Here is a 16093-nt window from a genome sequence, read left to right on the forward strand (position 1 = left end):
ACAAATTGGGTGGAGACTGCTCGATTGACACACCAGCCTGATAGATAGCAGCAGCATTGCTAGCGTTTCCTAGCTTACTTCCTGGCTTGCTTTGTCAGCTTCCCAAACAAAATTTTGAGCATTTATGCATGGATCAATGCACGTAGCGTCGTGCCAAAAGAAGTTTGAGAACATTTTGGACCTCTCGAGTGAAATTGACTCTCACAAACTTGGGAAGGACCTAGCAAGATGAGTGTAATTTTAGCGTGCAATTTAATGATTCTGACTTGGAAGACGAAGGGAAGGGATCGGCTCACTTTAAACAGACAGCCCCATCCTCCACACCAATATCTTCTTTCCTGCTTAAACTGCAGCTCTTCCTTAAACATCCAAGCGGGTCATGGGCTCTACTGTCAGACACCTTCTCACTCTTTCCACTGGCATCATTGACTATGTTTATGACTTTATATGCAGTCAATATTCGGGTTAAGGGCAAAATTACAGTTTGTGAAACATTTGGGATAATTCGTTTACAGTCATGAGTGGACAGATTTTACTCCCGATACATGGTCCATTGGTCATTGTGCACATTTGGAAAACCCAACTGAAACTACATTGGGGTTTTTCCGTGTGTTCACATGTGCTTTCAAAACCTGAATATTGCCAATATTCGGGGTTTAAACGGGTTATCGACTGCATCTGCATGTAAATGTACTCATTGTCTCCGTACGATGGTTCCGGACGTCCCCGCCACGCTAGGGTTGATGGGGCTCCAGTGTGGAGGACCAAAACTGCCAAATTTCAAAATAAATAAATGACTAAATAAATAAATAAATGACTAAAAGTGAAAATAAAAATGAATATAAAAAAAATATAATTCGAAGAGTATAGCCAAAAAAAACAAATATAAATGGAAATAAATCTGTTTTTATTTTCACTTTTAGTAATTTATTTATTTATTTAGTCATTTATTTATTTATTTATTTAGGGATTTATCTATTTATTTAGTCATTTATATATCTATTTAGTCATTTATTTATTTATTTATTTAGTTAGTCATTTATTTATTTAGTCATTTATTTAGTTATTTATTTAAATTTGGCAGTTTTGGGCCGTACTGCCAAGTCGAAATGTTATTCAAATGAGGGGGCGGTCCTAAGCGTGTCTTGGTTGGACTCCGCCGTTGCAAACTGCCTGTCATTGGTCGAGTGTGCAGCTCGGCGAACAAGGAAGTCTCGCTGGCTCGCAATGGAGAGCTCCAGCAATGGACGACTATCTTGTCCACTGTCTGCTGTCACTTGTTGTCTAGCAACTCAAGTTGCAAGTTGAGGTGACAGTGGACACGCTTAGGACCGCCCCCTCGTTTGAATAGCATTTCGACTTGGCAGTACGGCCCAAAACTACCAAAATTCAAAATAAATAAATGACTAAATAAATAAATAAATACAGAAATAAATAAATAAATGACTAAATAAATGACTAAATAAGTAAATAAATAAATAAATAGATAAATAAATGAAAATGACTAAATAAATAAATCAATGACTAAATAAATAAATGACTAAAAGTGAAAATAAAAACTGATTTATTTCCATTTAGATTTATTTTTTCGAATAATATTTTTTTATATTCATTTTTATTTTCACTTTTAGTCATTTATTTAGTAATTTATTTATTTTGAATTTTGGCAGTTTTGGTCCTCCATACTCCAGCAGAGAACTGTCAACACTGACTGTGCAGGTGTAAAAATGATTCATGTCACCTAGTGTCTTAAAACCATGACCAATCATCACCAAAATTCATATCCAAATCCTTACTTCTGCCCACTTCAACTTGGGAAAATATTGATAGGGCCAATATTTTGGAATTTATGGACATTAATTGTGAGCTCCTCTGAAGAAAACTATCAAAGTAAGCCATGGAGAAGCTTATTCTTGTGATATTTTCAGAAGTTTAAGTGGGCATAAGTAGACATAAATTTTGGTGCAGACTGATCGCTGTTTTTGGACGTGCACATGCAATGTCATTGAATAGACAAATTGTGTCCGGTTCCTCTACAGACTCTCTCCAAGACATGGAAATAGGGAGGGGGTGTGGCTATGTTGTAGACTAGAAAATTGAATTTTGAAATTGTCTAGTTTATTTACAGATTTCTCCCAAGCAAAATGATAATATTGAAAATGGAAGCTAGTTTCATTATCCTGATCACAAAATACAGTTTTTTGAGTGAAAAATGGGCCATCCTGGCAAGGTCGTCCCTTTCACACAGTTTTTAAGTTCAATCTACAGTCCCATAGATTTGCAGTTTTGACCTTGACCTTGACCTTGACCTTGGGATCTGAGCGCATTCAGACAGTCATCCTTGAAAGCGTGATCATAAGCTTTGAGTGTGTTCCTTGATTCCCATTATGGTGGAAGGGATTTTGCATGAATTTGCATGCGGACTAATGGTTGTCAGAATGATTCAGTTGGCGCTCCCTACTCGGGCCAGTGTTTTTTGAACCATCAGGCCCGCACAGGCAATAGCATCAGGCCTACAGAGAGAGGGGGGGAGAAAAGGGCTCGGCAGCCAGTTGAACTACTGGCATGGTGAGCTTGCCCTGAAAGAGCACATGCCTCCGTGCACAATTATCCACTGTATGGAAACAACTCCCCCACCCTCAACACACACAGACAATAGTTTGACCAACACAACTATAAATGGAAGATGAAAAAACAAAAGTAGGCCAAACAGTGCCAGAATGTAAAATCATGTCACTGATATGGGATTGACATTTATCTCCTCCAACCGAGTTTACGGTATTTCAGAAGCGCATATGCTCAAGTATCCCCAAGGAAAGTCTTAAAATGAACACAGCACATCGGCGCATGTCAGCTGGTATTGTGCAAATTAGCGTGAGATCATCACTATCACGAAGATTAATGCAGCGGAAATTCTTATTTTGCATTCCCTCGTCTCTTTGTTTTGCAGGCTACTTCAGCGTGCTGGCAGTCGTATTGAGGACAGACAACAATTCACCGTGGACGGATGAGTTTGACAGTAAGTACCATGACAAAAATAAATTGTCTTGTATTCACTGCTTGTCGTGACATCACGTCTTCTTGTCTACTCCGTAGGAATTGAATTATCATGTTTGATCGACTCAATTTCCACAAACAATCCTAGAATTGAGTGGAAGAAGATTAAAGACGAGGGACCAATCTATGTGTACTTTAACCAGAAAGTTTCAGGTAAATTAATTATACCCAAACAAAACTAGATGACTGTGTCTCTTAATGAGTTTGTCTCGATGTTCTTTGTGCAGGTGACTTGGAGAATCGAGCAGTGATAAGAGAACCAGCCACGTTGGTGATAACCAACGCGACTCGAATGGACACGGCAAAGTATCGCTGTGAGGTCACAGCTGCAGACGACCAGAGGTCCTTTGACGAGATTGTGATTGACCTTGTTGTTCGAGGTACAGCAATCTAAATCAGTGGTTTACAACATTTTTGGACTTGTGCACCCCCAAGCCTGAGTTACCCCCCTCACTCATGCGTGTTGATGATTCTGCAAAAGATGAACGTAACAAAACAGATTAAGTGAAAATAATTTTATTTTGCGTCTTCAATTTGAAAATTTCAGTATTAGGAATTACGTGTTCTGGTTTTGTTTCGTTTTGTTTTGTTTAACTAAAATGAAACCTAAAAATATGTTGCTGTGAAAATAAATACGTACCCTAAAATCCCGTTTCTAACGACCCGTGCATAATACAGTTTACAAAATGACACGTCAAAAGCACAACTTTGCTGGTGCCCTTTAGAGCACATCAGAGTGACTAATAATAATAATAATAATAATAATAATAATGAATAAAGATACAAAACATACCAATAACACATAAATGCTTAAAACCTATGCTTTTATCCCATACCTGTGATTGTGGTTTTTCAAAGTATTGTTCTATTCTTGCACTGTATGCTCTTTTAGTAATTTTAGGAAGGAATTTTTAAATGTTTTCTTTACTTTGCTTTTAAATCTCTAATGCTGTTTGTAACTGCTTTAAAATATTGGACTTTTAATTACAGTATGTGGCATATTGAGTTATGTTGTGTATGAAATGCGCTGTAAACCAGTGATTGCATTTTATTTATTTATTTATTTATTTATTTTTTACAGCCCCTGGGTAAACATCTAAACAATGCAAAAAATGGCCATTTCTTATTAAGCCCCCTATATAATACCCATGATAATGGGATTTTTATTTTTTGTTATTCACTGGATTTTACAGTAATACAAATAAAAAATAGGAATCAAAGTAAAAGATATATACCGGTAGATGCAATGTATAAGACCTTTTGAGGAAGTCCCCTTTAAATATTTAAACTTTACATATCAGGAACAAAACCCTTTCCAAGAATAATCTGTAAACATACGATAGAAGTTGTACGTTGTTTTCATCAGTCATCTAAATATTAATGAGACACTTGAGCTGACATATTTTGATTTGGCACTGATGTGCCACACGTTATTGAGCTTGGAAATAAATGATTAAATGCTTCCACGTACCCCTGTTTGGGAAACACTGCTCTAAATGACCTGTCCTTTTTTATTGTTCTATTATGTGTAGACTCCGAATTATATAAATGACAGCACAAGATTATTCAGAATTTTGGCTAATAATAACATGATTATTTTGCCCTTAAAAGAGAGACCTTGCCCGTTGAGTTCACACTTTGGATGCGGTAAGATGACACCGTGTTGTAGGTCGCACCAAGCCTTTGGCATACATGTGAGGATGTGTTGTGACCAGACTAGACCTACCCAGCTGCAAAGGCATGTTCCGGGCTATAAGGGGAAACCTCTGAAACTGCATCTGCTCGGAATCGCAGTGCTAAAGAAAGCAAGCGCCACATGTTTTGGTAGCATTTTTTGGCATCGCTCAAAAATCATGTTCCCATACGAACGAACCATGAACGATCAGCATGCGCCTAGGTTGTATCACTTTAAGCATTCTAGTTGGGAATAAGGCAAAGCAGCATCACACTGCGTCAACTTTTCGAAAGAGACTTCTCATTAAGGTGGGAACCTCAGGGTACCTCACGATACGATATGTATTACAAGGCTCACGATAATGATTACCTCACAATATGGTGACACCGCGATTATCGATTTATTGGTCAGGTAATAAATCCACGATAATCTACGATAAAACTGCCGCACCTTCAATGAATGACATATTTTAAAACTTTTTCCATATATAAGGCACACCTTCAATGAATGACATACAGTATTTGAAAACTTTTTCCATATATATAAGGCGCTACAGTAGAGGCTGGGGTTACGTTATGCATCCATTAGATGGTGCTGTGCTAAAGGGAATGTCAACAAAACAGTCAAATAGGTCAGTCAAACTTTATTAATAGATTACAAACCAGTTTAAGGTCTTTAGGTGGATCTTCTACGCATGCGCGTCACCGATCGTGCAGGGTCACCGATAGCGTCTTGACACTCGCAACTATGGTAAAATACCATATATCATGAAGATACCATGGTACCACCTAAAGACAATAAAAATACTGCAGACTAAACGTAAATTATAACAATGAAGACTCACTAGGAATGTAATGGGGTCAAAAGTAAAATGTTCGTCTTTAAAACCTGTAAGATTAAAATAGTTTCTTTATAATGCATCAAGAATGTAAGATTTTTCTTCAGTGATGTATTGTGTTTTTACGAACGCGCATTATCAAAAGGTAAAGGTATTTTGTTCTAGTGGGGTTGCCGTAGTTAGCGATCCAAGATGGCGGGATCTTCTGCGCATGCGCGTCACCGATCGTGCAGGGTCACCGATAGCGTCTTGACAGCGAGACCTGTTGTGACTCAATATTGATCCATATATAAGGCGGACCGGTTTACAAGGCGCATGGTCAGCTTTTGAAAAAAATTGAAGGCTCTTAGGGTGCGCCTTATAGTACAGAAAATACGGTACTCAAGAGAAAATAGTTTCTTTTAGTACCATCACTGAAACACAATATTAAAACTGGTCTTTTTTTTTTCTTTTTTTTTCTTTTTTTTACAGTGAGTACTTTTTGTGTATTTTATTTTTTTTTAAACAACTACAAATGTCTTCTTAAAGGCCGAAATACACCAATACAATGTCGGCCAAATGTGACCGACACCTCCCCCCTGTGGCGTTGGCCCAGACGTCGGCACGTCGCATAAAACAATGACGGAAATGCACACTGCACTGACCCCGACTATTATATACCTTCATTGCATGCGGGAGAACTAATTCCCCTCCATACCATCGGCAGCAGTAGTCATTATTCCTAAAGGCAACCGGAAACCTCTTTATGGGGGCGGGATATGAAAACCGAAACAATGCATACCAGTTACTTCTTCTCTCGTGATGACCTCCCACGTAAATGAAACCCTCCGGCTTTTTGCACAGTATCGTATATAATAGTAAATCCTACCTGCCATATCCAGTCGCACCCCTATGCCATGCCATAGTTTGGCTTTCATACCTTTGTCAGCAAACCTTTTAACGGTAATACCATACGATGCCGGTCTTTCTGGAACTAAAGAGACTAAGTCATCTTCCCGATCTTCTGTCCAGACAGACATTGTACGTTCAAATGTTCGAGCATGGTTGGGAGAAAACGTTGCCACCGCTCCTGGCTGACATTCCGTCCGACCGCTTCCGCGTTCACATGCTTCCACGGTGGAAGCGGTGGCGCCGTGGTAAACACGGTGGCCAGTTGGTGAAGCTAAAACGGGTGCTGAAACAAGCTTCGCCCCCGGTTCGTTCCCGAAGGCATGAATGTACTCCGTTGTGGCATATCCTGAACCCTGTCGATTCTTGGCTGCTACCGATCGTCGTCTTACCAGAAAAGCTTTGGCCATGCTGCTATCCGTGCTTTGGACGCGATACCGACCTCCAGCTTCTGAAGGAGCTTCCTGGAGACCGCCGGACGGAAGAGCCATGCACCCCACAAGGAACCCGCTATTAAATGGGCGGTCATTGACAAACAAAACGTTTATTTTGAGGGCGTTTTTCCATTCCAACAACTTGGATTTCCTCTGCCTCACAGAGATCTGGACTGTCGCCGGTGAGTCCACCGCTATGATTGAATTAGGCTACTACTGCTTGGCTTTACTTACTTGGACGCGCCGAAGGAGGAACGGCGACTATTTTTAAAAACTAATTTAAACGTAAACGATGTCTATTTAGTATTTACTACGTCGATCAACAGCTTTGAAGCCACCTTCTGTCTCTGTGCTGTGCTTTGTCATTTACAGACTTCCAAAATACAATAAGGACTTTTTAAATGACTTTGCAAATCTTCTTGCCAATATATGATCATATTCTCTTCATGGGGGACTTTAATATTCATGTGTTGTCCTGAAAAAACAAAGTTGAGGTTTTTTTTTAATTGAATAAACTCAACTCCACTCAAGTTTATCACATTCCTACTTCTCATGTTATTGGATGCTGCAGTATTGTCACAATATTCCTTTGTTTGTTTGTTTGTTTTTTGACACTACAGTAAAGCCGGTTGTTCCAAAATGCATCGTCCCCAAATCGGTACCTTTTGGCAAGTCAGCTGAGTTGACTTGTGCGGAGGAAGAGGGCTTCCCCAAGTCTCAGTACCAGTGGTTTAAGAACAAGGAGGAAATTCCTGATGACCCCAAGAGCAGCGCAAAGTTCTTCAACTCGTCATATGCGCTCAACTCGGAAACAGGAATTCTGGTTAGTATGTGTGTGCATGTGTTTGGACAAGGACACGCATGAGCGAGGCGGGTGGGGCAGGCACGGCGGCCTGACACCCAGGGGTGGGCCGGATATTTTTGGATAGACAGTTGATGGTGCAGGAGGGCTCGAGCCACAAGGGGAATCTGCTGCCCTCGCTTGCACATTCCTCAATGGACTCGCTTTGGAGGACGCTGCTCAGTCCACAAACTCTCCACCACCCGAGGCCCTCTTGCCAGCCTCCATGCTAGCCTCTTGGATGTAAAATATTACACTGTACTGCACTCTTGTCCTTTGTGTGAAACTCCAGAACAAGTGTTAACATGGGACAGCATTTTAAAGTGCCAGTTGTAAACTAATGAGGTTTGGATGATCTTTCTTCTACACCTGCGCTTATCACCGTCCCTTATCAGCTATTTATATCTTTATTTGTTTAGGTCTTCTCGTGGGAAAGTAATACACACTAACGGATGGATAACGAGGAACTAGTTAATTGTATGGTGGTTTGGATTGCATTATTTGGAAGAAATGACTTGGTGTTTTTATATTGTAATTTCAAAAATTAACAAAATAACACGCATGCACTTCTTTAGGAAAAAACATACTATAAAAACGTTCACACATTGCACATATGCAGCGAAAAAGGATGTATATTGTTACAAAATAATAGAATAACAAATCCATCCATCCATCCATCCATTTTCTTGACCTCTTATTCCTCACAAGGGTCGCGGGGGTGCTGGAGCCTATCTCAGCTGGCTTTGGGCAAGTAGGCGGGGAACACCCTGAAATGGTTGCCAGCCAATCGCAGGGTACACAGAGACCAACAACCATCCACGCTCACAAGGACACCTCGGGACAGTTCGGAGCGCCCAATTAACCTGTCATGCATGTCTTTGGAATGTGGGAGGAGACCGGAGTACCTGGAGAAGACCCACGCGGGCACGGGGAGAACATACAAACTCCACCAAGGAAGGCCGGAGCCTGGACTCTAACCTGAGTCCTCAGTACTGGGAGGCAGACGTCCTAACCACTCCATCCACCCACCGTGCTGCCCCAGAATAACATAAAATAATCATTTAAAACATATAATGTAACATAATTGACATATACGACATACAATCATTTAAAACATACTTTAAAAAACATTCACATGTCGTCGCTATGTGAAAAACATGTCAGTTATTTTTATTTATTTATTTATTTATTTATTTTTTACATTTTTATGTTTTTGGGACGTCTGCATGTCAGTTTTTATTTATTTATTTATTTAATAATTTATTTGTACATTTTTATGTTTCTGGGATAAAACTGAATGCAGACATCCCAAAAACATACAAATCTAAAAAATAAAAAAAATTGACATAAAATGTTTTTCACATGAAGCAACCATATATTACATACTGTCTGTGTAGCTTTTAATGCTGCATCATCAGGTCAAAGGTCAATTCCTTTGTTTTTGTTTTATACTAAAGGCATTTGCGTTTTACGTCAATAGATGAATATGAAACAAAAGTTCAGAATTCAGATTTCATTTCATGTTATTTAGATCTAGCTATTATACAACTCAAGACAGAGTACTTTTTGTTTGAACCCACTCATGTTTTAAGTAGGGATGTCACGATAAGGACAATATCGTGATATTAAAACTGCCACAATATCGTCGTCATGGTCACAATATTTAAAAAGTCAGGTTGATTTCCATTTGTGCAATTCTAGCACCCTCTAGTGGCTAGTTTATTCGTGCAATTTATTTTTCATTAGTGATGTTTTGGCCTTCTATGTTTAAAAAAAATTACGCTAATTGTGAGATGAAGGGGAACCTAATTTGCTTGTGAAGCAATCAGCGTGTGCTTGCATTATCAAGTGACTCAGTATTGTTATTAGAAATTGTAGGTGGTTTATGTGCATTGCTGTTATGTACAAAAGCACAATATTGTGCTTTTTTTTTTTTTTTTTTTTTTTTTTAGTATGAGCTCTCTTATTTACAATATTGTGATCTTTATTAAATATCGCCAACGCCCCCCACAATATCGTGATAATTATCGTGTCGTGACCTTCATATTGTGATATCGTATCATGATGTTTGGATATCATTGCATAGGCCTACCTAGTTTTAAGTGAGCAAAAGTATTGGAACAGATCTTTACTTGCAATAACTGCATCAAGCCTGCGAACCATTGTCCATTTTTTTATTCCTAGTGGTTTCTCCCTTCAGGAGGTAAAATGCAGGCTCTGTCGTGTCAAGGTGATTGACAGTGATTGACTTGGTCCACTTATGCTGGGTCTTAAACTGGCCAAGTAAATCACCAGACCTAAACCCAATAGAGCATGTATTTCAGCTCCTGCAGAGGAGACTGAAGGCAGAAAATGTCCAGGGGAAGAAAACAAGTGACAGAGGCTGCAATAAAGGCCTGGAAAAGCATTTCCAATGAGAAGAATGCAACACAGTCAATGCGTCGCAGGCTTGATGCATTAATTGCAAGTCAGGGTATTGCCACCAAATATTACATTATTATTAAATTAACTTAATAATGTCTGTTGCAATTCTTTTGCTCACATGAGAATTGGGTTGGTTCAGACAAAAAGTTGGCTGCCCTGAATTGTTTAACACATCTAGATGTCCATCCATCCGTCCGTCCATCCATCCATCCATCCATCCATCCATCCATCTTCTGAACCCCTTACTCCTCACAAGGTGTACACTTTCATAGGCTGCACAGACAGTAGTGAGTGTAAATCTTTGACATCATAATCACACCCACTGTTTGGAGTCAAACAGAAAGTCACAGTTGAGTTAAATTTGTTTTCAATAAATATGTTTCTCTCAATGTCTTGGGCTAAAATCCTGGTTATGTGCCGAGTATTGACATCTGAGCGCTACCGAAGATTGGCATCATTCAGTCTGACAAGCGAAATGGCTTTACACTAGACAACACTGACTGACTGGATCTTTTGTTCTTTCCCCAATGCAGAAGTTTATCTCTGTCATAAAGGAGGACGCTGGCGAGTACTACTGCCGAGCAAAAAACGATGCAGGATATGCTGAGTGTGCACCTCAGAAGATGGAAGTCTGTAAGTGCTGCATCAACACAATTTAAATTGAGATCCCAAGAGTTCATCGGGGTTCATAGATCTACTGTATCTGTACAGTATATAATACACTACACTGTCTTCCTGAACCGTATGTCATGGTTGCATTACCATGTTTGATCTCCACAGATGATATTGACGTCGTGGGGATCATACTGGGAGTGGTGGTGGTGGTGCTCGTACTTATTTGTATTTCGGCCGGGATCTGCTGCGCATATAAGCGAGGTTACTTCGCAAGTCAAAAGCAGACAGGGAACAAGTAAGACGTCGGCCCATCCTCCCACACAGATGATCAAAGGCTACACGTTGTACACGTATTGACTTCCGTGTGACCTGTGTGTTGTAGCTACAAAGTTCCAGCGAAAGGAGATGGGGTGGACTATGTCAGGACGGAGGATGAGGTACGTATATTCCACTAAAATTGAAAATAGTCAACTAAATACTGGAAAATATTATCATCAATATAATTACTATACAATAGTTTTTTGTTTTTTTTTGTTTTTTTGGTTTTGGGGGGGGGGGGGGGGGGGGGTTGTGATAAGCTCTTGAGTGTACATTGTAAATGGACAAACATTTGTGAAAAGGCAGCATTTGTAGCTTAGTGCGTCTGCCTCCCAGTTCTTCAATTCATTGGGGGTTGTCTGATATAATTACTTTGGCATCATCTGGTGAGTACTTACGTTGAACTGATGGGAGGAGCTTCATCTAGTGAGGCCACAGCTTTGTTGAAGAGAAAGCGTACTTTACCATGTCTTGTGGCATCTTTGGGTTAGTTTACTTACGGCTTTCCACTATTCGGCCCTTATTCTCAGTAAACAATAGGGGCTCGCTGGACTGATATACGAAAACAATCGTTCCTAAGGAAGCGCATTGAATAATTAATTAAGCGTATAACAGTATAACAGTGATTAAAGTATCTGCTCGGCCCAATTTTCAACCACGTCTTTTGAAGTGAAACAACGCAAATTATTGAGCGATGTTTAACACAAGATGACTACATAAGCTTAGCTCAAAGGTTCTTTTTTGGACATGTTGATCTGATCTTCTTTTGATCAGATCTTCAAAGAACCTCTAAGGATTTATTTCACAAAAAACAAATCCTGTATATCGTCCTCCAAATTCGTGTTATTGACTGTTTGCCAAAGCAATAATTTGATGGATCACTGCTTTTGTCAAACGCCCCTTTTTCAATTCTAATTATCAATTGACCGTTTCAGATCAACATCAAAAGTCAGGCTCTGACTTTAATGCAGTAGAACTTGTGTACAGTATGATCAGGTATTTAACTCATTCACTCGCAGCCATTTTGACTGAAGCAACACCCTTCACGTCCGGCTGTTTTACTGGATTTTGATTGATTTTGTAAGGCGCACAGAATGAACATGGAGCCTACCAAAAGAAAGATTAGTCAGGAAGAAAGTATTTGTAGTATTTGTATCTGTATCTATTTCCATTTTGCAGCAATTAGCATTAGACTATAACTAAGTTTCATCATTATTCATATTCCTGTTGAAAACATAGGCAAAAAGAGCTTGTTGCAACATTGCCCTGGCTGATCTCTTATACCAGCTGGCCGTTTTTTGTTGTTTTTTTTGTAATGAAAATTTAAAGAGTTGAAATGCTGTCTTTGATGCTCTTGTAGGGAGACTTTCGACATAAGTCGTCATTTGTGATCTGAAGGTGACGCCAGGATGACAGTGGGGAAAGTGCCAAGTGAAAAAAGTGACATGTGCGGCTGCAATCCTCGCAGTCTCATCACGGAGCTGCCACAGTTCATGCTCTGAGCTCTCGGCATGACTGAAATCAACGTTTTCAAGTTTGCCAAAGGTGACAAGGACAACAGTTTGCAAAAATCTTCTCATATTCAGTACAAAGGGACTGTTTTCTTGAATTGCTGTACTAAACTGTGGACATGAAAGTTGTTTCCTGGTTCAAAATCAAATCCTCTTGGATGAAATATTTGACAACACATCCCACCAAATTCAGTCCAGCATGACACATTTCTACATGACGCTTCAAACCGTTTGTCATTTGTATTACGTTTATTTTCTACTGTTGAAATTTGTCTGACTATTTTTGATGGGATATATTTAAATGCCTATAGATAAAGGTTTACTTTTTTAAATATTTGTAAAATACTAACTTTGTTTTTTTTATTGTAATTATTATTTGGCTGTGGATTTAAATACGTTACTTTAACCACTTTGCATCAACCTTTAAGCATTTATGCGAAAGAACAATGAATCAAATCTGACGTGTGTCAGCATATCAACATGTGGTTCATGATCAGCGGTCTTGCGTAATGAACTCTCCGCTGGGATCGCCCAGGTTCTGTTTTCAAGAAACAAAAAGCCTCCGTTTTGTTTGTAGTCTTAGAATGAGGTTTTGAAGAGTGCCAGTCAAATGCTGTGAAACACTGTCAACAATCAGTGCTGCGGTTTTTTGGGGTTTTTTTTTTTCAAGTGTCCTTCTCAGCTTGCTGTTTATCTTGTATATATTGAATTTACTGTCCTCTTGCTGTCATACATGATGTGCGTTCAGTATTACATTATCCGAATACGAGTTTGACAGGATGTGTGAGTTAGCCTTCCAGACCCCTCACCCCTTATCAAAAAAAAAAAAAAACATGCTGGAATATTTTACTAAAATGACAAGCTGTACCATGTTTGTCAACTTAATTGTATAAATTCCGATTTCAAGTCACAAATTTGGGTTGATTTAGCATATATTCTTCTCGAAATTCTAAATTGCTCAACTTTAACAACATTTAACATAGCAGGTTGAGTTGTAATTTACTGAAGGTATATCACTATCAAGTAGATTATTCTCATGTCAATTGGCTTTCTATTTTTGCCCAAGTCATATTTATTTGCAAATAACACTGGGGAGGTATCGTAGATGTTGTATTCATTCCTCTCAGGGATCTGGAAGGTTAACATATTTACTGATTGTTTATAGGTACTTTGTGTTGTTTAATTCCTTTCACGATAATGGAAAAAAAGGTCCTATTAGAAGGCAATATGAAACTCTTTCCATTTATATGACTGATAAAAGGTAACATTAAACCATTACATTCATAGCATGTTGGCAGCAAAATGTTCCACCGTGTCTCCACCACACTGCTGAGCCTTGACTGTTCTTTAACAGCTGAGCAATTGACTTTCTTCATTCAGTCATTTTTCTTGTTTTACTTTGAAGCATTAAACTCCTTATTTGCTTTTATGATCACTTTGTCCATGAATGTGTGAGAAATGTTCACCAAATATCAATCATGGTAGAGAAGATCTGCCCAAGTGTTTGCACATGGAATTTGTTCATGCCGCTTCATTTAAATATGAAGACAGTCAACTTGCTAACCAAAATGAGTTTACCGCAAACTCATTTGAGATCACTAATGGATCCAAACTGAGGTAAAGGAGTCACGCAGGCTCCCCCTACATTTATACAAATTTCATTCCTCCCAAGTGCCTTCTGCCATTTAAATAGACCCGTTTCTCTCGCCCACTTGTTATTCTGCCTGAGGTTTCATGTTGCTTCATTCAATTATCCACAAGCATGGCGTTTGAGAGGAATGATGTCATCACAAATTTCTGCTTTACATATCTGCAAATTTGTATATATTTGTTTTCCTTTAGATTACCCTAGACTAGCATAAATATAAATATTACTGTAGTGCCTAAATATAGTGGAAAATATTTTTGGTAAGGACACACTATTAGGCAAAAGGATACTACTGGCTTGTATTGGCTGTGGTTTGTAGAAACTATTGCCGCAATGTTGCAAATGAAGCTTTTTAATTTCACAAACCACAAGTCGTCTTGTATCATGTATGACAATTACATGTCGTTTCACATAGGAGGCAACAGTGTTCAAGGTTCTATCATCACGCTGTTAACTGTTTTTTCTTTTTCTATATTCAAGGGCAATCTAAACTGAGCTGTCAAGCAACACTGCGCTTATTTTTTTTGTTTGTTTTTCACTATGCCATGGGGAAAAAAATGCTGTCATCTCACTCATGTTTTTGAGGGCTTGCTGGGGGGATTTATCTGTTCTAGAACCACTCTATTTGTGATTAATAAAACTCACTTCTAAAATTAGTAGCGATTCCTGTATTTTTTGTTCTGTGCATGTGTCCGTATTACAAACTTTATTTTGTATGGGCATGCACATACTTTGCTAGTGAAAGAAAGTTGATCGATATATTTTGATGCATCCAAAATAAATATTGTGATTGTGACCTACTTGATCTCAACAGGGAGATTTAGAGGTATATATTTGTGTTAATTCTTTAGACGTTGTGTACACGGCTGGCATGCAAGATTTAGGTTCTGAATAGACAGCACTTTTTCTTTTCTTTTTTAGCAGCACATGCAATGATCAGGACAGAATGGCGTGAGTGGGAAAGCAAGTCAAGAGGGAAAACTAAGGAGAAAATCATACTTGACACAAGGATGAAACCTATTTACAAAATATTCCAGCATGGCATGATGAACTGACACATTGACAAGATGTGTCTTACTACAGGCATCTCATCATAAATGATAACATCCTCGGCCAATCGGCCATATCTGAACAGCTAGAGGGCTCTTTCTTACAACTTGGGAATGACTTGTGGAATTTCACCACATGACAAGGACATGCTGCAAGGGCATCTAATAAGATACTTTACCGTAATGATGAAACGACACAAACTGTTTTTTTAACCATTTAATTCTTTTAAAAACAAATGAAGGGGGTAGAAATAATCTAAACTTAAAATATTCTTAATATACGGGGTGAACACACGGAGCTTGTCTATATGTGTGTTGGTGGAGTGGGGGTGTAATTACGTAAACGAAAATCCGTCGACACGGCGGTAACTGACCACCAATTCTGCCGAGACCAAGTTGCATCTCCGTTTTCATTACAATATACTGCGACATCCATATTGTCACACATTGCCTGTTTAAGTTGGACCTCTACAGGCGCTAGTCTGCAATTACACACTCAAACCTTTAGTTCCAGTATTAAATCCATTGAACATCTCACTTTAATATTTAAGCTATGCGGAATTGGCTTAATGTGGCCCTCAATGAAAATTACATTAAAAAAAATAAAAATAAAAATAATTTTTTTTTAAGTGTTCAGACCTTGAACACATAGTAATATCTTATGATCTATTTTATCACGATAAATTAATTAAGATATTAATAAATTGAATATATACAAAATCATCGTTTATATGTAACGTCCTATTAGGAGGTGGCTGTCCCAACCTCTAACTCCCAAATTTCAAATGTTGAAAA

The 16093-nt window shown here is 38.7% G+C and overlaps 1 protein-coding gene across 1 annotated transcript in view; it reads left to right on the forward strand.

The window, feature by feature from the left end:
* jam3b (junctional adhesion molecule 3b) overlaps nucleotides 1-14905 on the forward strand; it is a 53171-nt gene extending 38266 nt beyond the window's left edge. The window contains exons 2-9 of the mRNA XM_077505116.1: nucleotides 2951-3019; nucleotides 3097-3210; nucleotides 3285-3437; nucleotides 7513-7715; nucleotides 10691-10790; nucleotides 10938-11067; nucleotides 11155-11209; nucleotides 12451-14905. Of these exons, the coding sequence (XP_077361242.1) occupies nucleotides 2951-3019; nucleotides 3097-3210; nucleotides 3285-3437; nucleotides 7513-7715; nucleotides 10691-10790; nucleotides 10938-11067; nucleotides 11155-11209; nucleotides 12451-12486 (860 nt within the window). The 3' untranslated portion in view covers nucleotides 12487-14905. The remainder of the gene's footprint in view (nucleotides 1-2950; nucleotides 3020-3096; nucleotides 3211-3284; nucleotides 3438-7512; nucleotides 7716-10690; nucleotides 10791-10937; nucleotides 11068-11154; nucleotides 11210-12450) is intronic.
* The last annotated feature ends 1188 nt before the right edge of the window (nucleotides 14906-16093 follow it).

This window comes from Festucalex cinctus, chromosome 18 (genome assembly GCF_051991245.1).
Source record: "Festucalex cinctus isolate MCC-2025b chromosome 18, RoL_Fcin_1.0, whole genome shotgun sequence".
NCBI classification, from domain to species: Eukaryota; Metazoa; Chordata; class Actinopteri; order Syngnathiformes; family Syngnathidae; genus Festucalex; species Festucalex cinctus.